This window comes from Schistocerca piceifrons, chromosome 2 (genome assembly GCF_021461385.2).
Source record: "Schistocerca piceifrons isolate TAMUIC-IGC-003096 chromosome 2, iqSchPice1.1, whole genome shotgun sequence".
NCBI lineage: Eukaryota > Metazoa > Arthropoda > Insecta > Orthoptera > Acrididae > Schistocerca > Schistocerca piceifrons.
Genome location: NC_060139.1, coordinates 469,953,329 through 469,980,270, shown reverse-complemented (window position 1 = coordinate 469,980,270; position 26,942 = coordinate 469,953,329). Strand labels below are relative to the sequence as shown.

The following is a 26,942-nucleotide window of genomic DNA, read 5'->3' as shown; positions in this document are numbered from 1 at the left end:
GATTGAAGGTTAAGCTTTTTATGCCATATGTACCTCATTTCATTGAAAAGCTGAAGATGATCTCATCTTTGCTAATTGATAAATTCTTGTTGAGCCACAGTCACCTGAAAGATTTTATCATATGCTTCCTTATTCTTTATTGATTGGTTAAGATATCTTTCAAGGATCCTTAGGCTACCAAGGTTTAATCTGATTCAAGTTTATTGATGATACAGTTTAGATTTCTTAATTTTCTGCAAGAATTTCATCTTTTTGCTGTTTTTACAAATTTATTTGTCATTTAAATATCATCTTCGGTTCGTTGTTCTTTTTTGTGTGTGTATGTGTGTGTGTGTGTATGTGTGTGTGTGTGTGTGTGTGTGTGTGTGTGTGTGTGTGTGTGTGTCCGTCCTTGGAACACACTGTGAAGTTTGAAATATTTAATCTTTCCTTGGCATATCAAACATTTGAAAAGCTCAGTCGGTCAGATAGAATCATCAGAGATAGTCAATGTTTCACAAGCTGCAAGTGACATTGCTCATGCTACAAAAAGGAAGAAAGAGCATGTAGGTCCAACTGCCCTATCAAAAACCTTATTCAGCTTCTGCATACACTTGTAAAAACTTTTTGTATAAGTAAATAATGTGAACATTAATCTTTTCCAAAAAAAAGGATTGATTTGAAAGTTCAAGGAGTACTGTCAAAGACAGCTAATATTCAAACCTTCCCTTCCCTTTTGGCTGTACGGCCTTCAGGCCGAAGAATGGAAAGGGGGGGGGGGGGGGGACACTTTTTCCCTTTTCCTGCAGCTGCTCTACCAAGCTCATATAGAAGATTATTTCTGGGATATCCTGGCACCATTATACCTGAATGATGACCTTTCTAAATATCAAAGAAACAATAATAGGATGAAGTCCTTGAAGTAACTAGCAGAACACTCCTCTCAGACTTTTCTGGCCTGACCAAAATTGATGAGGCATCCAGTCACAAAATTACTTCTTTTTGATCGTGGTCTTATAATGCGTCTGTGTTTTTCTTTAACTGCACCATAAAATGAGGTCCATACTACCATAAACATTTCCCGTTCCTACCAGAGCGATCATTATGCAGCTGAAATACACAGTACTTTCAGATTTCATGATTTACTCAGAGGAGCAACACTGTACAAAAATTGGCAGCTACATATTTGAAGCCATACTAGCAAAGTATAGGTTTACCACTATGAACTAGGAAAAAAAGGTAAATAGTGGTCACACTTGAATCTGTGCAGCCAATTTATGAAGTTGTCGCTGAACCCCTCCAGTGACATGTACTGATTACCATAAAACTTCCAATAAGGATGAAAGCTGCCTGCTCTATAGTCAGAATCATGAACGATGGTGGTCAGTACAGGTCGAGGCACAGACAGCAACAGTTGCAGTAAACAAATAGAGGAACTTTGCACTTGAAGAAACTGTATGCTACAAATTCTCTCTCTCACTTGGTTATGTACAATTTGTTGCTTATTAGAACTCACAATCAAAGGAATAAAAACTCAGTAAATAACTTGCTATTGTATAGGATAAAAATTATAAATCTAAGTTGGAACCAGCAGAGGAGCACTATGCCAAAATTGAGTTGCAGCCAGAGTCAGTCATAGCTGGCCAAAGGACTGCATTTTCAGGATGCCTCTGTGTTGACAGACTACACTGGGCTAGTCCTCAAGAGTTATTGCAGCTGATTAAGATAACGGGTTCATTGCCCAGTGCAGAACAATTGGTGTGGCCCAGGAACACTGCTGTTACTTTGAAATCAGCAGGAAACAGCAGTGTTTAACTGCAGTCGAACCAGATCATCATGTTTCAGGCAGCTGGGGGTTTGTCTGCGGCTTTCCACCGGTTTGTCTGCAGCTTTCTCACATTTCACACCTGTCCCCAAACGATCTACAATGCCCATGGAGGACTTGGGCATATCCTAATAAACAAGAATTATCCACATTCCATTTCTGCACTGTTACAGTTTGTAACAGAATATGGATTGCTTTGGGAACTGATGGATTAACGGCAACCAGGAAGATATACAGCACGCTGATAGCAGAGGACTAACAGCAGTAATGTTACAGGGGCAATAATATACGTAAGTAGCAGTACAAACCTTCTTATTTTCACACCTGGAATTCCATACATCCTTTGGTTTGATGTTCCCATACCTTTTTTCATAATGTCTGGGTTATATCCCACTGTAGTGTTTGGTAAGAGATGAAGGGCTGAACTGTTAAATCTAATGATATACACCCAGTGAAATTTACCTTGACATTCCACCCCATGCATTGCCCATATCCCATAGTATGTTGGCTTTGCCATAAAAAGTGCATTAACCAGCCTGAGAATGTGTTTGACTCAGGCATAGAAAACTTGGATACTATGAAAACATCATAATTTTGTAATGGTGATTCAGAAGAGGCATAATTTTTTCTGCAAATAAAGAATTTCATAGAGTAAGTGTTTTTGGATGACAAAGGGCGATAAAAGTAACATGTATATCAGTAATCAAATATAGTCATAACATAGGGTTTAAGGTCATGGCCAAGTCAGGAATATTAGGAGGTGTAACCTGGAAAATGTGACACCCAGAGAAAATAGTTAACAGGTACTACTTAGTTCATTAATGTGAGTTTAAGTCATGATACAGTGCCAGTGGCTTAGAATGAGAATAAAGAGATGCAATGGTATTGTTTGGTTAGGTTTTACTGTCTTCATTCAGCATTGTCTTAAAGCAGCCTACATGCAGAGATACCACACGTATGTGAGATGGTCATCAAACCTAACATTATTAGTTGAACCGCTCCATGTCCCTTGAGAAGCAATTTTCATGATAGCAGTAAACCCACCAGCAACAGCCGACTGAACAAAAGAAGTGACATAGTGGGAAACTCTAGTAGATGTTGGAAGAGATGTAGAAGTAAAGGAATTAAAGCGATTTTTTATTGTATGGCACAGGTGGGGCGTCCATAGTCAGGAAATTGCAAGATTAATGTACAGCACAGGTGAGGCTTGTATAGCACCTATAGCTGGGTCTGTGGTATAAATCTGCCAGAGAGAGAGGAATACAGGATAAAAAGAGGAAGAAAGTTGGTACAGATTCCCAAGTCATGACATTTTCAAACAGTGACAAAAACAACTTTACCATAGCTCTCTTACTATTGCAAAAAAACTTTTCTGAATTGCTAACATATAAGAACGTGGAACAAAAGGACAATACACATATCACATAGTTCACACAGGCCAGTATCACTAAGCAAGCGGGCTGTGCACGAATCACTCTGTTTGCATAGGTCAGTCCGGTTCCACCTAGGTTAAGGTAGAGTGTAGCCACAATACATGTATTCTCCTTGTTAGTTGATAATGGTAGGTTGTTGCAGGTAGTTTTCACTATTTGCTTGCTCACAGTGATAAAGTAACAGAATAGTATGCATATAGATTAACAAAATGAGAAGTGTGCAGGATAAGTGATGTCTTTTTTTTATGTTAACCCCAGATAATGTGTCATATTATTTGTGCACATGCGGGGTATAACATAATGCAGTATTTGAGTATTTCATTTGAACTGTTGGAGGAATATGATGTATGTAATAGGCAAATGTGGGAGACACGAATTTAGCATGCAAAAAGTAAATAAGTTAAAATGCCTTCCTGGTTCCCATTACCCTTCCACAACCTGAAATGCCATACCTGCTAAAAGGATTAAAAGTGACCTGAAGTAAACAATGTGCAGAGAAGAATGTTTGGACTCCATGGTTGAGAGGGCGAAGTGATATGAATGAAAGTGGAAATGTGGTGAATTTTTCTTCATGGAAGGAAGGAAATTGTAACGATAAAAAGTTATAAATGAGACATGGAACCAGTAGAGGAGCACCATGGTAAAATCAAGCCACAATCAGAGTCGGTCGCAGCTGGCCAATGGACTGTGTTTTCAGCATCTTCGCAACACTTCTGTGTTGAGAGACATCAGGCCAGCCTGTAGAAGGTATTGCAGCCAATTAAGACAATGGGGTCATCATCCAGCACAGAACAATTGGTGCGACCCAGGTACATTGCTGTTAGTATGAAATTAGCAGGGAACAGCAGTATTTAACCACTGCCAAACTAGCTTGTCATGTTTTGGCCAGCTGGGCAACATGTGATGCCTAGTCTCTGTCAATCAGAGTCATCACTGTAATTCTGCCACCACTGGGTCACACTCACTGCCTGTCTTCCCAGCTCAAGCAACCAACATTGTGTCTGCCCATGCTCTTCAGTGTCACTCCAGACTATGACTCAGAGCAAAGCTGTCACTATGTACCAGGGACACTGACTTTATGCAGTGGAATAGATGTCTGTGACACTCCATATCCATAGCACCTATGGCCAGGTATTACAGTCCCAGCCAGAATGCCAGAGATGCCAGCTCAGCACTCTGTCCACTCCACTCGCCGTACACTGTCGCCTGTAGCTACAGTGCTGGATATTATGAGGGAACACCTGAGTGTGCCAGAAAATAGAGCACACTCAGAAGACTGTTTGAGAAAATAAATTAGTAAAGGACTATTGTTCATCACAGCTGGTTTGTCTGCAGCTTTCCCACACATCACATCTGTCTCCAAACCATCTGCAAACCCATGCAATGCCCACAGAAGACTCGAACCCATCCTCACAAACAAGAATAATCCATGTTTCCCTTCTGCACCATTATACTTCAGTCATGTTCGGTTCTTGCACTGGCTACAACATTCGTGGCAGAGTGCTCAGGACATTACTGAACACTCACTGGCTGTCAGAGAATACTGATAAAGAATGAGCATAAACTTGACCCGCAATGTTTGTGACTCTGACTGTAACAGTCAGCAGTACAAGTTATTGGACATACTATGAGTCATAACAGTAGATTCTGGTAACTTAACAAATCATTCGGAGTCTCATAACCTTTTGTTGCAGTTATAAAAGGTAATTTTATTTCCAATACAATTTGGCACACATCAACTATCTGAATGTAGCTTCTTTTCAAACATTGATTATCTTTGTGATCTAGCTTACAATATTGGGTAAATGTTACTTTCTCAGTTTTCACTTGGGCTACATCCTGTCTTCCTGTTACCATTTCTTACTCGATTATTAAACACCCTTCTTTGTGTTTCCCCTCACACTTGCTATTAGTGTCATTTTTTGTGAAATCATTAGCTGTTTTCCATAATTATTTGTTCATTATGAAACTTCGAGTTCCCTAATAATCCATTTGCATCTAACTGGATGATTCTGTAGCATTTCAGTCACTGGTATTACTGTTTTAATTTTTACTTTAAATATTTACCTTAGCTCACAAGACTTAAAAAGATGCAGATGTTTAAATTCCATGTTTCTATTACACTAACTGATTAGCAGATGCATTTCTGCTGTGGTATATTATGGAAAATGAATTTACATTAATAACTGTTGCTTCTTAAAGGTTAATTTCAAAAGCCTCTGCCAGCTGGCAGTGGGACTGCAACTAATTTCAGAGGAACAAAGCCATTTTCAGTGATGCATATACTACGTAGCATTGTTGTAAAGCATCCCATCCCATGCAAGGGATACAAATGACAATGAAAGCAGGACTGTTCAATTATTTTTTGTCTGAAATAAATGCTAAGCCATTGTTTGTTTATTTTTAATGAAAGTAACTATGAAATGATTCAGCCATGCAGAAGCTCAGAGAAAATCCCTAGTGAATTAAGTAACATGAAACTTCTGTGCCAAATGATGTAATTATCTATGCTAAAGGAATAAGAATTTACTTCCGTATCTATGATCTTACATTAAAATCTCTTTACGTGCATTCCAGTTTAAGAGTGAGCTTTAAAATGTATCTGAGAGTGACATACTGACAGGTTAAATTTATAGTTTTTTTCATTTACTCACTTTGATAACTTCTTCCTCTGTTTATTTGGAGTTAGCATGAGAACTGACTCACTGATGATGTGCTTAGCCGATGGCCTATCTAGACTGGGATCTTGAAAGAAATTCATAAGACAAACAATGAATGTAGGAGGTGATCAAAAGGGAGGGTGGTTAAATTACAGAAGACAGTTAATGACCAAAAAATTAACAAAGGACAGGGGAAAGTGTCAGATTCTCCATTGTATAATGCAAGGCCAACTACGCAATTTATTATTTTATATTTTGCATTTGTTAAGATGTTCATTAAGCATATTAATAAGTTCACCAGCCATGTCCAGGTCTCCCAGCAAATAGATACCAGTTCATAAAAGAAAAATCAAACAATTTCTGTTAATTTCACCATTAAGTTGGCACCTTAATTTTGTCATTTAATCTGATTGTGTCAGCTGCTTTACTATCTATCATGTCAAAAAGAGTCTAAAATAAGTACCTCATCAAGTTTGAAAAAAATGATTATATGAATATAAAGTACATTCTGAAGTTCTTTCTCCAATGCAGAACATTCAAGTATCCTGTGATAATGAGTGGCCCAAATAGTACAAAAGGATATTTGCATCTAATGTAGAGGAAAATGTTGACTAAGTGAAATAGCAGATTATATAACTAAATTTTCCTTGAATTTAAGATGTCTTTTTTGGAGAATGAAACACATACAGAGGTGATAACAATGACCTATTTTCATGGTTTCTAGATACACATCATTAATTGACTACATGAACCTAAGTCATTATGAGTCAAAGAGAAAATACACCTGAATTTGTGATATACAGTGTCCTGTAACACATTTTTGTACCTTAAAAAACTTATTCCAAAGTACAACTCTGGAAGTAGTTTATCCAATACATGAACAGCTAGGAATACTTTCTCTCTAAAACTTGCCATAACACTATGTTATTCTTATTCTTAAACTAAATTTCTTTGCCACAGTTTATATATCTTAACGAAATTGGATAGCCTCATTATATAATATGACTTTGTGTGTGTAAAAAAAAAAAAAAAAAAAAAAAAAAAAAAAAAAAAAAAAAAAAAAAAAGCGTAGAACTATAAAAAATTTTAGCATATTGTGGTGATTTCACATCAAAATGTTTTTCATAAAAACTGTGTGTCAGAACTTCAAGATGATTTTCACTATGTAGCGTGTGTGATAGATAGTTTTTACAATAAGATTTCATCATGGTTTTTTTATACTTTATATAAATTATGTAGAAATCAGGTAATAAGAATTTTTTTTTTACTGTGAGTTATAGACTGTGCTTAATTGTTTACAGGAGATTTCACTGTGTACATTACCAAATGTCTCAAATCAATGCTAAGAAGTAGTTTATTAAATTTGATTGAAAATTTCAAACAAATCAATGTACTCCATACCTTGAAAGTGTACATGCTTGTGCCTCCTGTAAAGCTGCGCATCAGCAGCTGCATTCCCAACAGTGCACTGTGCACTACCACGACAACCCTTCAGCTTTTCCAGCTGGTCATGCAGATATGACAGCTCAGAAGTGTTTAGAGAATGGACTCGATTCCACTGTTGAAATGGATCTGTGTGGACAGCAATAGCAATATATTATATGCACTGAATTATCATATATTTATGAATAATTTTTTGTGCTTCCTATTGGTAATATTTTTTGGCAGCTGCCACACTAAAATTCTTGTACTCATACTGGTGTCTGATGATGAATCTCGCTGATGACATCAACAATCAGAATATATTATTAGTCTCAACAGTTACTTATGATGTGCAGATTGTTTCAAATTTTCTTACAATGCCTATTGTCTTGCAGTCAGCCACATCAGGTACGATCAATCCGTATGTAGGTGGCAAATCTCTTATTTGTAGCTGTAGCTACATGGATTTAGACATTGACATACCAAAATATAAGTTGGAGCATGCTTTGTAGCACAGTAATAATGACTTTAAAATAATGCTAATATCATTGTAAATAATGGCATTCTTATTTGTAGCTATACCTACATGGATGTAGACATTGACATACCAAAATATAAGTTGGAGCGTGCTTTGTAGCACAGTAATCATCATTTTAAAATATGCTAATATGATTATAAATAATGATATTATGTTTGTGACACACTGTATAGTTTGCTTTGTTAATTTCAGTTAATGTTGCAATATCTTATACAGTATCAACAGCCATCCCAAGGAACATCCATTTCTGGTCGTAATAGACATAAATTCACCATAATTACATCATAGACAATCCTGGTTCGTCCAATAATTCAAAATAGTATCAGTAATCATATGATCTCCTGTGACGATAATGTTTTATAGTGACTAGTGGTCTAGCTATATGTATTTTAGTAGCCAATATACTACAATGCTGTAAGACATATAATATGGATACCACTGTGGACATAATCTCACTCTTAACTGTGACTTAGGTGAACCTATGTTCTTGAAAAGAAAGCCCTAGTTGCAAAATAAAACACACACACACACACACACACACACACACACACACACACACACACAGTGTCAAGTGAGTGAGGTGAGAAAGGATGTGAGGAGAGGCAAGGACATTTGGGAAAGGGTGGCTGATGGCTTGGAGGGAGGTAGCTGGTGTACCGAATAAAAATGTGGTTAGAGGAAGTAACTGACGTGTAAGAAATGTGACACATGGGCAAGGGCAATAATAAGTTCATACAGTGCATGACAATGAATGTGGGGCAATGGAATGGAAGAAAGTGATATAACAGAGGAACAGGAGACTGTGGGGAAGAATTTGTGGGTGCAGGATGAGCAGTGCAGGTTGGAGGTGGGTGTGTCATACCCTTTCCCAACCCGTTGCCACATAGGCCATACCCGTTGGAAGGCCCAGGTACCATTCCTGACCCATTCATCCATATAGCACTTCCTACTCTATTCCTGTCAGAGGCTAATATTGTTCCATCGGAGGCAGAGCCATATCAAATACCATTTCTGCTGTAATTTCTGCACAGTATTTTCTGTGGACATAACCACCAATCAGCTCTCCATCCAAATGAATAGCCATCGTCAAACTGTGATCAAGAGCAGAATTGGCCACCCACTGGCAGAATATGCTGCTGAGCACAACATGCTCAATTTCAAGGGCTGCTTCGCATCTCATGTCATCTGGATCCTTCCCTGGAACTTCAGCTTCCCCTAACTACATAGGCAGGAATTGCCCTTGCAACACATCCTTCATTCCTGCACTCCTCCTGTCTCCACTAATCCCCTGCCCTACATCGACCTCCACCCTGCCTCGAGACGCTAACTTCACTCATCTTGCACTCACATCCCCTTTCTCTGTCTTGCCTTCCTCTGTTCTGTCACAGCCACATAATCCGCTTCCCCACACCAGCGTCATCATGTGTTGCATAAACTCACTGTTGCCAATGCCCATGTATCACGTTCCAACCCTGTGAACCTACTTTCTCTCCCTCTTGCATTCCTATCTGTTGCACCTGCTGCCCCCCCTCCAAAATGTCAGCCCACCCTTTCCCAATACTCCCCAAGCTCCATTCTCCCTTTGCCCACACCATCTGACACAATCCCTCACCCCAGTCAACCTGCAGAACTGCAGTCCTGGCTCTATCTATTCAGCCAGCACAATGTAGCCATACAGGTGCTTTTTTTAAGTATACTATAGCTCAAAAACTGATTTGTCCAAAAGCTATCAAAGTTCTGACTCAACATTTCTACTATTTTGTGAGCTGTTATCTTTACCTCTAAATTATTTACTTTCTGTCAGAACTTCCCATGCCATATTTATATTGACACTTTAAAATATTTAAAACTACTCCAGACACAATGCTCTTTGCAGATGAGCAAAAAATTTTAGGTGTAACTGAAGATGATCTACAATATAGTATGTACCTGCTTGTGAAAGTAGCAAATGAATGTGCACTCATATCCAGAAAAAAAACAGAATACCTTGAAGGACTAGAGATAGGATGTTCATATTCACAGGACATGTACATTAGTACTTTATGCAGAAAGGATTAGCATTTGAACCATGTTAGCCTGGAGGTTCAAGGTCAACATCGGTATTGCGGCACAACATGACCTATCAGTAAAATATGTCTGTGGTTCTCGTTGTCACTATAATCTGAAGGTAATTGATCAGTGTGACTTGAGCAGACATGCAGTATACCTCAAGGATGTATGCGTGAATCGTACTGTCAAATCAGTGAGTTCAAAAGAGAGTATATTATTGGCTTGAGAGAACATGATAAATCCATCCAGGAAATTACTGTGTTTTGGCAGTGCAACAGATGTGTACAGAATGGTTCATGGAAGGCTGTAGAACACAAGGAGATGGGTCAGGTCGCACCACTCGCCAAGAAGATTGACCCCTCATCCTAATGGCATTGCAGAACAGATCTGTGTTCTCCTCAGATCTCGTGCAAAAATGGAACAGTGTAACACCTCATGCACTATCAGGGGTGGCAGTCCATCACCGTTTATTATGGCATGGATTATGTGTGCATCATCTACTTCTCTGCCTACCTTTGACGAATGTGCAGAAACATGCTAGAGAGCAATGGTGTATGGAACAATCTCACTGAGGACAAGAATAGCATCAGATGGTGTTTTTGAATGAATCCATATTCTGTTTGTTTGGCAATGATGGCCTGATTTTGGCTTGCCACAGAAAGCTGCACGGGCATCACAATGACAGCATTCAAGCAAGACATACAGCACCAGCTCAAGGCCTTGTGGTGTGGGGTGCTATTGGATACAAAAACAAACCACAGTTGGTGCATGTCCAGGGCACTGTGGCCATTGTGACCTATGTGAATGACATTCTGTGACCCCTAGCCATACACTTTCTGTACAACACCCCAGATGCCATTTTTTCAGCAAGACAATGAATGATCACATGTTGCTGCTCGATCACATGCCTTCTTGGTGTCATAGGATGCGAGTCTTTTGCCCTGGCTCACCAGACATGTCGCCAATCGAAAATGTGTGGGATTTGGTGAAATGATGGGTGCAGCACTGTGACTCAATGCCAACCACCACAGATGAACTATGGAACCAGGTGAATGCAGCATGGATGGCTATACCACTGGACACCATTCATGCCTCACACCTGCCAGTGTCATCATGCATTGGGCAGTGATCAGGGTCCATGGCAGATCCTGTGCCTACTAGGCAACAGGACACACATGCTGAACTGAAGTGACTGAAATGCCAATCATTTCTGCAGAACATAGTAATGTACAAGTCCTTTGAATATGAATGTCCTATCTCTAGTTGTTCAAGGTGTTCTGTTTCTTTTTCCTTCTTTTTCTGAACATGAATATAATTTAAATAAATCCACATCAAGAACAAAAGTGATGACATTCATAGGATGCGAACCAGTTAGGTTCAAAATGTTATTAATATTGAAAAAAATGGATAAAGTTAACAAATATGATGAAACAGTAGTTACACACCAAATGATAATGTGAATAGACAGCTACAGGAATACATTCCAGTACATAGGCAGCACAATGAGACACAATTAAAAGTAACAGAAGAGAGACATTGCTTAAACTACATAAAGCAATACCAGTGCCAACATTGTTATATGGCTGTGAATATTGGACATTTACTAAACAATATATCAAAATTATAGAAGATGAGATTTCTGAGAGCAGTTGCTGGTTGTGTATCATTTCATAGGAAAAGAACTGAAGATGTAAGGAAAGAATTAAATGTGAAATGAATTAAATGCACTGAAATGAAATGAATGGATTGATGAGTATGAAATCAGTGAATAGGCAGTGACATGAAATGGTATCCCTGCCAGTCATTAAGTTATTATGAAATTACATTGTAATGAACCTATAATGAATACTGAAAATGTGTCAGATATGGACTCTAACCCAAATTTCTTGCTTTTTGTGAAACATTGCCTTAACTATTGGGCTATTAAAGGAGACATACTGGCTTTGACTCTATCAACTCCAGTCTCTTGGTGGTGCTACAGTTACGTACTCTGTGGAAGAACCTCTAGCAGTAGTGTTCAGAAATCATTAAGTGGAAAATCAGTGACAATGACAGTTTGACTCTTGCCTAACGGTTAAGGTGACTGCTTACAAAAAGCAGGAGAGTTCCAGTGACGACATGACAAATTTTCAACTGTCGCTATAGATTTATTATAAGAATTAAACATATTTAATCAAAACAAAAAAGTTAAGTGCAGGTACAAATTGAAAGAGCATCTAACAGGAAAGCTGAACACCAAGTCGCGCAGCTAAACTGTATAAACTAAAACAAGGAAGAATAAGATTGGCTGTTCAAAGAAAACAGACTGAACAAGTATTTGAGGGTGGAAAAAATCTTAGGCAGTTTAATCTTCATTGATGATGATGATTATGATGATAATCATAATGACAACAACCTTGAGACACTCTCAGGCTTAAAATTTCACAGATACGACTTGATTACACTTTTTTTTTTTTTTTTTTTTTTTTATCAAATACTGAGTTTACTCCGATTCATTTAAAAAACTGTTTATTTCCAAATAATAAGTTATGCGGCACTACTGATGAGCTATGGAATTACTTCCATGTGGCCAATAGTCAGAACCATTTCTGGATGAAGAGCTTTTCTGTCAGCAGCTGGATTTGGCTGTTTAAGTATACGGTGCTTCAATATGGCTTAGATGATGACTATAATTTTAAATAGTAAATGTGGTAGGAAAGTATGTGGCTTCTAAGAAACATTTTTGTGTGTTGTAAGAATCATTTTTGTGTATATTCATCCTCTTGTTCTCACATTCATCCTGAAAAATTATCAAAAGTAGTAACCCATTTTTTAAGCATCTCTTTTTATTGTATATCTACTACTGCTTCTTGCAGAAGAAAAATTGTGGTGCTTGCTTCCACAAATCAAACAAATAGTAAAGGGTCTTTATATGAACCCCAATGCAAAAAAAAAAGTAAGTTTTAATTTGTCAAGAAATTTACAGCAGTGTAAACTTCACTGTAGAGTGAAAGATTTGTCCTAGAAACAAACTCAAGGCTGTGGCTAAGCCTAAATTAAACTCTGTCCAAACAGGTCTTGGAAGGCCCAATGATACCGACCAGTCACAATGTCATCCTCAGCCCACGGGCGTCACTGGATGCGGATAGGGAGGGGCATGTGGTCAGCACACCACTCTCCCGGCCATGTGTCAGTTTATGAGACCAGAGCCGCTACTTCTCAATGAAGTAGCTCCTCAGTGTGCCTCACAAGGAATGAGTGTACCCTGCTTGTCAACAGCACTGGGCAGACCGGATGTTCACCCATCCAAGTGCTAGCCCAGAGCAATAGCACTTCAGAAGTCACATCAATAGCACTTAACTTCGGTGATCTGGCGGGAACCGGTGTTACCACTGTGCCGAGGCCGTTGGCCTCTGTGGCTAAGCCGTTGTACATCATATCCATACTCCCAGTAACGTTAGCCCACTGATGTACACAGGAGAGCTTCTGTGGAACTTGGGAGGGAAGAGGAGACAAAAGTTGGTGTATATGATGACGTTGTCAGTCATGTCTAGATATCTCAGATGATAAAAGGATTACCCTCAAAAGACAAAGATCCCACTTGTAGTTCCACTTGGCAAACAGTTTCAATCTGTAACTAAGTTTCACAATAATATGCATTCTGTTGCAGACAAAGAGTCATACAAGAAAGAACTCCATTTTCTGATTACTTCCGCCTTACTTCCAAGACACCATCTACTACCTACCAATTTTTTTTTTTCACGTAGGCACTTCTGCTGGGTGAAAAGTCCTATTTACTCGGAAACCATCCTACTTTTAACCCATTTATTGTTTCTGAAAGTTAAAAGTAGCTAGCAGCAAGTAAGCTGTGATTTATTTCTGCACTGCATGAAATTGACAGTTTAGTGACGGAGAGAAGTGCAGGGATAAAACTTGTAGAGGGAGACCAAAGCTTGAGTACAGGACACAGGTACAAATAGATGTAGTCTGCAGTATTCATACACAGATGAAGAGGCTTGCTCAGGATTATCTAGCATGGAGAGCTGTGTCATACAATAACAGTAACAATACACGATAATAGAATTCTCATTCTCAATGTAATATAAATTATGGTTATATGAAAACATGGACACTTCACCACATAGGGATGCTGTGTGTGTGTGTGTGTGTGTGTGTGTGTGTGTGTGTGTGTGTGTGTGTGTGTGTGTGAAAGCGCGCGCATGTGCACAGTGAGGCAATTACTGTAATATATTTATGTGTAGATATAAAAATGGAAAAGCAGCTTTACCTATTCTCAAATTGTAGAACGTTATCAGCCCTGTCACAAACTCACAGTACAGGAAATTGTGAGTTGCGTTAATGGTTCTTAGGCACGCATATGTATTGTTGTTTGCATTCATACAGAAGCAAAATGGCCCATCTGTAAAGGAAACATATTCATAATTACAATTACTTCACTTTTACTAAAATAAAGAGAGAACAGCAGGTTTTACAAGTAGGAGTTTAAATATTTACTGTAGTATGTAATCTGCTCAAGAAAAAGTTTTTCCCCACCTGCATGTGTGTTAGTGTGTGTTGCTTAGATACAGGGGGCAGGGAGGGAGGGGCCGGGGGGAGGAGCAGAGAGTGAAAGAATAAGTATTAAAAAATAAAACAAACAATGAATTACTATGAAATAAACCAAAACAACAATCAAAATTTGGAAATTCACATCTGTGAAATAAAAATCTGCTCCCACGTAACATTAACCCCCCATTACAAGCATTGCAGTTTTTTCTTCCATCAACAATTAATTACAAATTTGAGATTTCCATTAGTGGCTTTTTCTACCTTCCCAAGCTACCTTAAAAAAATCAGTGGCAATACTTGGAGACAGTCATTATTGTCTGAAGCAGCAAACTGGTAAGATGTGGAGTGTCAGTCCATGTGCATGCATACTTGTGAGTCAGTTCTTCATTTCTGCCATTGGGTCTTTAATACTATAATTATTTGTCAACTAGCTTTGCAGATGACGAAGAAATAGATGAAATGTATGATGAAATAAAAGAAATTATTCAGACTGTGAAGGGAGACGAAAATTTAATAGTCATGGGTGACAGGAATTCGGCAGTAGGAAAAGGGAGAGAAGGAAACGTAGTAGGTGAATATGGATTGATGGTAAGAAATGAAAGAGGAAGCCACCTGGTAGAATTTTGCACAGAGCACAACTTAATCACAATGAACACTTGGTTCAAGAATCATGAAAGAAGGTTGTATACATGGAAGAAGCCTGGAGATACTGACAGGTTTCAGATAGATTATATAATGGTAAGACAGAGATTTAGGAACCAGGTTTTAAACTGTAAGATATTTCCAGGGGCAGATGTGGATTCGGACCACAATCTATTGGTTATGACCTGTAGATTAAAACTGAAGAAACTGCAAAAAGGAGAGAATTTAAGGAGATGGGACCTGGATAAACTGAAAGAACCAGAGGTTGTACAGAATTTCAGAGAGAGCATAAGGGAACAATTGACAGGAATGGGGGAAAGAAATACAGCAGAAGAAGAATGGGTAGCTTTGAGGGATGAAGTAGTGAAGGCAGCAGAGGATCAAGTAGGTAAAAAGACGAGGGCTAGTAGAAATCCTTGGGTGACAGAAGAAATATTGAATTTAATTGATGAAAGGAGAAAATATAAAAATGCAGTAAATGAAGCAGGCAAAAAGGAATACAAACGTCTCAAAAATGAGATCGACAGGAAGTGCAAAATGGCTAAGCAGGCATGGCTAGAGGACAAATGTAAGGATGTAGAGGCTTGTCTCACTAGGGGTATGATAGATACAGCCTACAGGAAAATTAGAGAGACCTTCAGAGAAAAGAGAACCACTTGTATGAATATCAAAAGCTCAGATGGAAACCCAGTTCTAAGCAAAGAAGGGAAAGCAGAAAGGTGGAAGGAGTATATAGAGGGTCTATACAAGGGCGATGTACTTGAGGACAATATTATGGAAATTGAAGAGGAAGTAGATGAAGATGATATGGGAGATATAATACTGCGTGAAGAGTTTGACAGAGCACTGAAAGACCTGAGTCGAAACAGCGGGTGATTTTTATGCAGAAGGAATTTCAAAGCTTGTGAAGAGATACGATAAGTGCCTCAATCGCTATGGAGACTATGTAGAAAAATAGTGCAAAGATGTAGTTGTAAGATGTATATATTAAAATATTTTTATTTAACTTGGTGTATTTTTTTAAATCAACCAGAGGTTACTTTCTGAACGGCCCTCGTATTTGTATGGAGTGTAGCCATGTATGGAAGTGAAACTTGGACGATAAATAGTTTGGACAAGAAGAGAATAGAAGCTTTTGAAATGTGGTGCTACAGAAGAATGCTGAAGATTAGATGGGTAGATCACATAACTAATGTGAAGGTATTGGGGAGAAGAGAAGTTTGTGGCACAACTTGACTAGAAGAAGGGATCGGTTGGTAGAACATGTTCTGAGGCATCAAGGGATCACCAATTTAGTGTTGGAGGGCAGCGTGGAGGGTAAAAATCGTAGAGGGAGACCAAGAGATGAATACACTAAGCAGATTCAGAAGGATGTAGGTTGCAGTAGGTACTGGGAGATGAAGAAGCTTGCACAGGATAGAGTAGCATGGAGAGCTGCATCAAACCAGTCTCAGGACTGAAGACCACAACAACAACAAACAACAATACTATAATAACATTTAGAAATGTTGTTTATGCATTTCTTTATATATAAAATTTATTTACCCTAATTGTCATACAATTTTGAACTTTTTCATTGACCAACACTGGTTACTCAGTGATGTTTTGTTTTTTATTAATTTCAAGAGACTGGTGGATGACAAGCAGCTGTTGAAATGATTGGAAGAAGAGCTCGTTAATGAATATTGTAGTGATCTAGAGTGATTCTGAAAGTGAACAGTCTTTGGATGAGACTGATACTGTCAATAAATTTGACTTATCTGTAGGGAAAGACAGCATGCAATGGAACCATTGACCTCTAATTCAAAACAGGAGAGTATGAAGAGCTCAACATAATGTTGTCAAATATTTTCTGGGGTCATGGGCGAAGCAAAAAACACAAGTATCCAGTTGATTGTTTACAGCATTTCTTTGGAGATGTAATTATAGAATAGATTGTTTGCTGTACTAAGATTCACATGTCTACAATTTGCTGTAAATATTCCAGAAAAGGGATGCTGCAGACACTAATATTACAGGAATCAAGGCATGTTTAGGACTTCTTTTCTTGGCGAGTTCTCTACGAATATCAAACACAAATTTACAGGATCTCTGGATTGCAGGTGGTACTGGAATGAAGTACTTCAGACTTTCAATGGGTGTAAATTGATTTCATTTCTTGCTGACGTGTTTGAGATTTGACATCATCAGAAACAAAGCTCACCAGAAATAAATGTAAATTAGCCACTGTTTGATTCTTGATTGATCAGTCAATTGAGAAAGGCAAGAAACATTACAGTTTATCAGAACTAGTAACAGTAGATGAAATGCTGGATGCATTCAGGGACAGATGTGGATTTGCACAATACATTCCATCAAAACTGGCAAAATACGGACAAAAATTTTCACACTTACAGATACGAAGATCTTTTATCTTGTCATTTAGAAATATATTATGGAAAGCAGGTTGATGTGACATATCTCTGTGACAACACGCCACATGCTGTTGTCAAAAGAATGGTGAAATGCATATCCAAATCTGGCAGAAATGTAACGTGATAATCAATTCTGCTTGTGGTTGACTTGTTGGGAAATGACAACCTGACAATGACTGGAACAATTGATAAATATAATTATGAAATTCCTACATTTACGACAGTAGCAAAAAATTGTCCTTTAGATTCCAGCATTTTTTGTAGTTAGGAAGAATATGACAATTGCTTTTTTTTTTTTTTTAAAATCACTTTTTATAATGGTGCTAAATCTGGTGTGGATAAATTAGATGTGATGAAATGTACATACTCTGTAACAAGAATTACCAGAAGGTGGCATTTAAATTTTTTTATCTCACCTAAACATTGCTGGAATGAATGGATATGTAACCTACAAGAACAATTCAAACACAACTATTCCCAGAAAAGAGTATCAAAATTTCTTGCCAAAGAATTGTTGCATGATTATTTGGTATTGCAGGTCAAAACAGCTAAATAAAGCAGCAAACATCAGGAACAATATCACAGAAATTTTGGGATTATGGAAAGCTGAATTTCCTCCCAGAGTGCCACAAGCAACTAGTAGAGGAAGATGCTACTTCTGTGATAGGAAGGAAAACAGGTCAACAAGATTTCTTTGCAATGTGTGCAATAAATTTGTGTGCCTGGAACATGTCGCAGCATGCATGTGTAGTGAGTTCAGTGGAAATAGTAACCCCTGTGAATGATTTACCTGAAACCAACAGTGAGGGAATAAAGAACTGTTTTCTGAAAATAACTGTTGGTTAATATGCATTTATAAAAACTGCAGCAAATAGAATGAATGTTAATTTCAGTGATCAGCAAATCATTTTATTGATTTTAGGGTGAATTATGACTTAAAACTATTTATTTACACTTGTTGCTCAAAGACATTATGTGTATGAGTTCAATGATTTATTTACATTACTCAGGTTCAAATATATTAAGTTTCCTAAGCACAGTATTAAAATTGTTCATCAAACTAGAATGAAGTGAAATGCGGATTCACAGTCTGAATGTGTTTATTGGATGTAAATGGTGGCGCATGTAAGGGAGAGTTAAATACTGTCTTGTCCCACTTGGCAAAGGTGTTGCACTCCAGCCTGTCATACTCTTCAACGTCAATCCTTGATGTCATCCAGTGTGCCTACAGTTTATGCAAAACCCACTGTCCTGTTGTGTGCTCTACTGAAATGCATTGAGGCATAGGTCTACTTAGCGTACACTGTAGATAGCAATTTCTGGTGGTCAAAAGAGGACTGAAGCAGAGATTCACAATAATAATAAAAACAACAAAAGTTATGAGGTTGGTACCAAACTTTCTTGAAAAGTTCACATTTTCACTTACATTCATAAACTTAAAATAATTATAAGTAGCAGGTACAGTATGATTCACTGAAAAATACAATATGCAGGTTTTCAAATTATAAAATCACATCTGAACAATAGGAATGTTTTGTAGGCTACTCAAATGAAATCGTGTATACATACTAAAGAATAACAACTATCACTACTTTCCAGAATGAGATTTTCATTCTGCAGCGGAGTGTGCGCTGATATGAAACTTCCTGACAGATCAAAACTGTGTGCACCGACCGAGACTCGAACTCGGGACCTTTGCCTTTCGCGGGCAAGTGCTCTACCATCTGGGCTACCGAAGCACGACTCACACCCGGTCTCACAGCTTTACTTCTGCCAGTATCTCATCTCCTACCTTCCAAACTTTACAGAAGCTCTCCCGCGAACCTTGCAGAACTAGCACTCCTGAAAGAAAGGATATTGCGGAGATATGGCTTAGCCACAGCCTGGGGGATGTTTCCAGAATGAGATTTTCACTCTGCAGCGGAGTGTGCGCTGATATGAAACTTCCTGGCAGATTAAAACTGTGCGCACCGACCGAGCCTCAAACTCAGGACCTTTGCCTTTCGCGGGCAAGTGCTCTACCATCGGAGCTACCGAAGCACGACTCACGCCCGGTCTCACAGCTTTACTTCTGCCAGTATCTCGTCTCCTACCTTCCAAACTCAGATGGTAGAGCACTTGCCCGCGAAAGGCAAAGGTCCCGAGTTCGAGTGTCGGTCGGTGCACACAGTTTTAATCTGCCAGGAAGTTTCATATCAGCGCACACTCCGCTGCAGAGTGAAAATCTCATTCTGGAAACATCCCCCAGGCTGTGACTAAGCCATGTCTCCGCAATATCCTTTTTTCAGGAGTGCTAGTTCTGCAAGGTTCGCAGGAGAGCTTCTGTAAAGTTTGGAAGGTAGGAGACGAGATACTAGCAGAAGTAAAGCTGTGAGACCGGGCGTGAGTCGTGCTTCGGTAGCTCAGATGGTAGAGCACTTGCCCGCGAAAGGCAAAGGTCCCGAGTTTGAGTCTCAGTCGGTGCACACAGTTTTAATCTGCCAGGAAGTATCACTACTTTAATCTACATATTATCACTTAACGCATATGACTGTGTTAACCCTTTCCACTTCTGTTTTCTTGACAACTGTGTCCTCCCCATCTGCTGTTTATTTTGGATTTATTTATTTTAATGGATATCTGAAAAAAATTAAAGACAAGGGAAAACAACCTTGAAGATTAAGGTGTAAGCTAGGCAATGGTCACTAAAATAATCATGTGATTTCACCTATGAATTCAGAAGATGTACAGCTTCATACTAAGAAATGGCTTCATTTCTTCTGAAAAGACACACTGAATGTTTTGTTAGTGGAGTCCCTTCAGTATTTTCTCTATTGTATAAAGATTTGTAGTGGTCAGAGGTTCACTAATAAGACTGTTCATTTTTGACAGAGCGTTCTGAGGCAACATGAACCATACTATGATAGATTCCAGAAGTAAACTTTCATATGCTACAAAAGCCACTCTGCATTACCACCACCACTTATACACTTTGTGCCTGCTGTCTTTCAGCAATCAAAAGCCACATGAAAGCACATTATCACTTGGACATATCTATCCACGTAGCGTATTATAATATACAGAAGACAGTTTGCACTATGTGACAGTAAGTATTAGTACAACATGATGAAATATGTTTGACTTTCTGTGACAGCACACCATGTAAAAAGGGTAACAAAATCACAAATGTTCAGTGATGTTCAACATTGGAAACAAAGCAGAAAACCAATATGTCTAATGGCAACTTACAATGGATAGCAAAGAATTAAGTCAATAATGATTGATTTGATTTATGCAACAGCATTTATCGCAAATCACTCTAAGGCAACTCCTTGCTTGAAATGATAGTGTATCCCTCACCAGTTATAGTAGGTACAATATCTAGATATACATGGTGGTCCATTGATCGTGACCGGGCCAAATGTCTCATGAAATAAGTGTCAAACAAAAAAAAACTACAAAGAACGAAGCTTGTCTAGCTTGAAGGGGGAAACCAGATGGCACTGTGGTTGGCCTGCTAGATGGCGCTGCCATAGCTCAAACGGATATCAACTGTGTTTTTTAAAATAGGAACCCCCATTTTTTATTACATATTCGTGTAGTACGTAAAGAAATATGAATGTTTTAGTTGGACCACTTTTTTCGCTTTGTGATAGATGGTGCTGCAATAGTCACAAACATATGGCTCACAATTTTAGACAAACAGTTGGTAACAGGTAGGTTTTTTAAATTACAATACAGAACGTAGGTACATTTGAACGTGTAGTACGTAAAGAAATATGAATGTTTTAGTTGGACCACTTTTTTCGCTTTGTGATAGATGGTGCTGCAATAGTCACAAACGTATGGCTCACAATTTTAGACAAACAGTTGGTAACAGGTAGGTTTTTTAAATTATAATACAGAACGTAGGTACATTTGAACATTTTATTTCGGTTGTTCCAATGTGGTACACGTACCTTTGTGAACTTATCACTTCTGAGAATGCATGCTGTTACAGTGTGATTACCTGTAAAAGCCACATTAATGCAATAAATGCTCAAAATGATGTCCATCAACCTCAATGCATTTGGCAATACATGTGACGACATTCCTCTCAACAGCGAATAGTTCACCTTCCGTAATGTTCACACATGCATTGACAATGCGCTGACGCATGTTGTCAGGCATTGTTGGTGGACCACGATAGCAAATATCCTTCAACTTCCCCCACAGAAAGAAATTCAGGGACGTCAGATCAGGTGAATGTGCGGGCCATGGTATGGTGCTTCGACGACCAATCCACCTGTCATGAAATATGCTATTCAATACCGCTCCAACCGCACGTGAGCTATGTGCCGGACAGCCATCATGTTGGAAGTACATTGCCATTCTGTCATGCAGTGAAACATCTTCTTGTAACCAGAATGAGATTTTCACACTGCAGCAGAGTGTGTGCTGATATGAAACTTCCTGGGAGATTAAAACTGTGTGCCGGACCGAGACTCGAACTCGGGACCTTTGCCTTTCGCGGGCAAGTGCTCTACCAACTAAGCTACCCAAGCACGACTCACACTTGCCCGCGAAAGGCAAAGGTCCCCAGTTCGAGTCTCGGTCTGCCACACAGTTTTAATCTGCCAGGAAGTTTCATATCAGTGCACACTCTGCTGCAGAGTGAAAATCTCATTCTGGAAACATCCCCCAGGCTGTGGCTAAGCCATGTCTCCGCAATATCCTTTCTTTCAGGAGTGCTAGTTCTGCAAGGTTCGCAGGATAGCTTCTGTTAAGTTTGGAAGGTAGGAGACGAGGTACTGGCAGAAGTAAAGCTGTGAGGACGGGGCGTGAGTCGTGCTTGGGTAGGTCAGCTGGTAGAGCACTTGCCCGTGAAAGGCAAAGGTCCCGAGTTCGAGTCTCGGTCCGGCACACAGTTTTAATCTGCCAGGAAGTTTCATCTTGTAGTAACTTCGGTAGAACTTATGTAGGAAATCAGCATACATTGCACCATTTAGATTGTCATCGATAAAATGGTGGCCAATTATCCTTCCTCCCATAATGCCGCACCATACATTAACTTGCCAAGGTCGCTGATGTTCCACTTGTCGTAGCCATCATGGATTTTCCGTTGCCCAATAGTGCATATTATGCCGGTTTACGTTACCACTGTTGCTGAATGACGCATCGTCGCTAAATAGAATGCGTGCAAAAAATCTGTCATTGTCCCGTAATTTCTCTTGTGCTCAGTGGCAGAACTGTACATGACGTTCAAAGTTGTCGCCATGCAGTTCCTGGTGCATAGAAATATGGTACGGGTGCAATCGATGTTGACGTAGCATTCTCAACACCATCATTTTTGAGATTCCCGACACACACGCAATTTGTCTGCTACTGATGTGCGGATTAGCTGTGACAGCAGCTAAATCACCTACTTGGGCATCATCATTTGTTGCAGGTCATGGTTGATGTTTCACATGTGGCTGAACACTTCCTGTTTCCTTAACGTCCAGGATACCAAGCAGCATACATAGCACACGCCCTTTGGGCATTTTGATCACAATAGCCATACACCAACAAGGTATCAACCTTTTCGGCAATTGGTAAACAGTCCATTTTAACACGGGTAACGTATGACGAAGAAAATACCGTCTGCACTGGCGGAATGCTACGTGATACCACGTACTTATACGTTTATGACTATTACAGTGCCATCTATCACAAAGCGAAAAAAGTGGTCCAACTAAAACATTCATATTTCTTTACGTACTACCTGAATATGTAATAGAAAATGGGGGTTCCTCTTTAAAAAAACGCTGTTGATATCCGTTTGACCTATGGCAGCGCTATCTAGCAGGCCAACCATAGTGCCATCTGGTTCCCCCTTCAAGCTAGACGAGTTTCGTTCTTTGTAGTTTTTTTTGTTTGATGCTTATGTCATGAGATATTTGGCCTGGTCACTATCAATGGACCACCCTGTATATATTATAGATTTTTAGATATATCAGGAAGTCCAGCACATTTAATTCTTTTGTATTTCTTGTAAGTTACTCACATAGTTTGTAAGGAATAATAACAGTTCTAGAGAAAAAGATATTTTTCATTCTAGATTAAAACAGTATAACTGATACAAAAACCTTTCATTGACCACTACTAACACGATGTCTAACAGACATGGCAATTACTTAAAAAAAGACCCTTTTTATGCTATATATAAGCATTTAACTACAAAGTAGTACTCATGATTGATGTAAATGACAGTTTCATTCCTGCTACTCCTATTAAATTCACGTTAGACTAGAAGACATTTGACAATGTAAAATAGATTGCTACTTACCGTAAAGAAGACACTTTAGGTTGCAGACAGGCACAATTAAAATACACTTACACAAAGCTTTTGGCCACAGCCTTCATCAGAAAAAGGCTATGGCCAGAAATTTTGTGTAAGGTCTTTTAATTGTGCCTGTCTGCAACTTAATGTGTCCTCTTTACAGTAAGTAGCAATCTATCTTTTCCCATGTTGTTGATATTCCTACCTGGATTTTCCATTGTTTGAAATACATTTAACCACTTTATATGCCAGCATTGCAGCATTTTAATGTATGTTTGGTTCAAGGAACTGCCACCTATTTACTAATGTTTTACCCACAACTACTGCAGGATCAAGTAGCAGAGAGGAGTTTTTTTTGTAATAAAACTACATACCATTCCATAAAGGTGCTGTCTTCCAGTGATCATTATCATGATTAAAGCAATTCATTTTTTCCGAGAGGCATTCCTTTATGAGCTTTGCTTTCTTCCTGATCTTGCGTTCCTTCTTACGAAGTCGTTCTTCTTTAATCTTACGTCTTGCTTCTTTCAAAATTTCCTTTTCTTCTCTGCGGGTCATGGTTCTGTTCATATAAAGCAAGTTTCAATATCTTCAATAAAATACATGACACAACTTAAATTGATTTTGATTAATCCTTGGAGGCACAAAATTAATTGCATATTTCAAACTGCACGAATTAAAGGGTGACTAAATAGGAGCACAGAATCAACTGCAATATCTTTTGCTGTAAGCCAGCTTCACTCAAACTATTGTCCTCATTAATAGTGACAAAGGGAGGCAGGTGTTTTTTAGTCATGTTGGAATGAGTATTCTCTATAAACAAAAATTGTTTTATTTGACTATTTTCAAAAAAATCTTTGGGTCGCAGTCCTTTCCAGGTCAGCTTATTCCTCATTGGTTGACCCCATTGTCATCTTATTATTTATAGTATTTCTAATAAATCACATTATTATCATTAAAATGTTTAATTGGTTAGGCTAAGCTGACAAATTTCGGTGGCGAAAAATTTAAAGATCTCGAAAGTTAACTCATATGATTTCTGTCAACTGCGGAACTGGCTGAGCTATGTGTTGGGTAAATTCACGTTTTTGGCAAAGTAACTACTGCTATCAGTGCCATAAAGTAATTGAAAGATATGCCCATGGTCTGAGAGTCCTAATGATAGTACTGAGTCCTGTTCAAGTGCACCAAACCATTGCAACCCCAAATATTTTTTACTTGTTATAATTATTCCAGTATGCCTGCCCTAAAAGGATTATGGGACTGTCATTTGTTACAAACTCGCTATAACATCTGCCTTAGTGGTATTCATTTTATCATTACAAACAGACCAACAGCCTTTATAGAATCTAAATACATTTGTTACTGATATACATGGCATATGTAGGACATGTTTCACCAAAGATGCAGCAAGGTGAAAATTTATATTTTCAGTAATGACATGAATTAAATTAAGGAGTTAAAAGTCTCCAGTGCAATGTTTCTTACTAAGATGTTCCTGTTTTCTAAGGACTGCATTTAACATTTTCTCCAAGGCATTTTGTTTGCCATAGATAGCAGCTTTCGTTTGACGGGGGCAATTTCAAGTCAAATTTATGACATAAAGTATTAGAATGCCATGCTTAATCAGATATTTTTTTATTTATTCGTTCATTTATACTTTGGTCACTGCTTAGAGTGATACTGGATATGTCAATATACATTTACAATTACAGGCACAGATTAATGTACAATTTGAGCAGATAAATATTACTTAACAGACTTACGTCTGCATGCTTGTATAAAATTTATGAAAACATAGGCAAAACAAAGAACATTATTACCAGTTTAATATAACACAGAAAACAATCAATTTTTGACAATATAATGTAATTGGATAGATAAAAGATGTGCTCGCCAACCAGCAGAATACACACATAAAAGGAGGTTATAATTAGGCAAGCTTTTGGAGACAGTGGCTCCTTCTTCAGGCAGAAGGGTTCAAGGGAAAGGAAGAGGGGTGAAGAAAAAGGACTGGAGAGGCCTATGAAAACGGGTAGATTTTGGAAAAGTCACCCAGAACTGCAGGCCAGTGGAGACTTACTGGACGGGATGACAAGGAAAGACTCGTGTCTTCTTTCTTCTTTTCTGTTATTCTGAACCACTGGTCAGTTGTACCTTGCACTGTTTTGATTACTTTCATTTCCATGTCTTCTGCCTTTTTTTTTAAATCCACTGATCAGTTGTAGTTTGCCCTGTTTTAGCCATTTTCTTTCTTATGTCTTCTGGTCCTTTCTTATTCACCTGTCAGTAGTTTTTTTTAGATTTGACATCAACACTAGACATTTTTACATTATTCTTGCTAATGAGGGAAGCCAGTCTTTCACAAATCTGTTTCTTCTCTTATCTGTTTAATTGGAAGCCTTGTAGAGTAAATTTGTTTCAATTTTATCGTTCCATTTCAAAATTAACAGTGATTCTTGTTTTGTTTGCATTTCTTAATTCATTGATTGTATGAATCATATGTATTATCATATGATTGTATGAATCATATCCCTCCCCCCCCCCATGAACCATGGACCTTGCCGTTGGTGGGGAGGCTTGCGTGCCTCAGCGATACAGATAGCCGTACCGTAGGTACAACCACAATGGAGGGGTATCTGTTGAGAGGCCAGACAAACGTGTGGTTCCTGAAGAGGGGTAGCAGCCTTTTCAGTAGTTGCAGGGGCAGCAGTCTTGATGATTGACTGATCTGGCCTTGTAACAATAACCAAAACGGCCTTGCTGTGCTGGTACTGCGAACGGCTGAAAGCAAGGGGAAACTACAGCCGTAATTTTTCCCGAGGGCATGCAGCTTTACTGTATGATTACATGATGATGGCGTCCTCTTGGGTAAAATATTCCGGAGGTAAAATAGTCCCCCATTCGGATCTCCGGGCGGGGACTACTCAAGGGGATGTCGTTATCAGGAGAAAGAAAACTGGCGTTCTGCGGATCGGAGCGTGGAATGTCAGATCCCTCAATTGGGCAGATAGGTTAGAAAATTTAAAAAGGGAAATGGATAGGTTAAAGTTAGATATAGTGGGAATTAGTGAAGTTCGGTGGCAGGAGGAACAGGACTTTTGGTCAGGTGACTACAGGGTTATAAACACAAAATCAAATAGGGGTAATGC

The 26,942-nt window shown here is 38.7% G+C and overlaps 1 protein-coding gene across 1 annotated transcript in view; it reads right to left on the bottom strand.

The window, feature by feature from the left end:
• Positions 1–26,942, bottom strand: part of LOC124774601 (extracellular sulfatase SULF-1 homolog) — a 449,198-nt gene that overhangs the window by 6,182 nt on the left and 416,074 nt on the right. Inside the window, exons 16-19 of the mRNA XM_047249494.1 lie at positions 24,165–24,352; positions 14,174–14,305; positions 7,299–7,469; positions 5,892–5,982 (exon numbers count right to left, since the gene is read on the bottom strand). Coding sequence (XP_047105450.1) covers positions 5,892–5,982; positions 7,299–7,469; positions 14,174–14,305; positions 24,165–24,352 — 582 coding nt within the window. The remainder of the gene's footprint in view (positions 1–5,891; positions 5,983–7,298; positions 7,470–14,173; positions 14,306–24,164; positions 24,353–26,942) is intronic.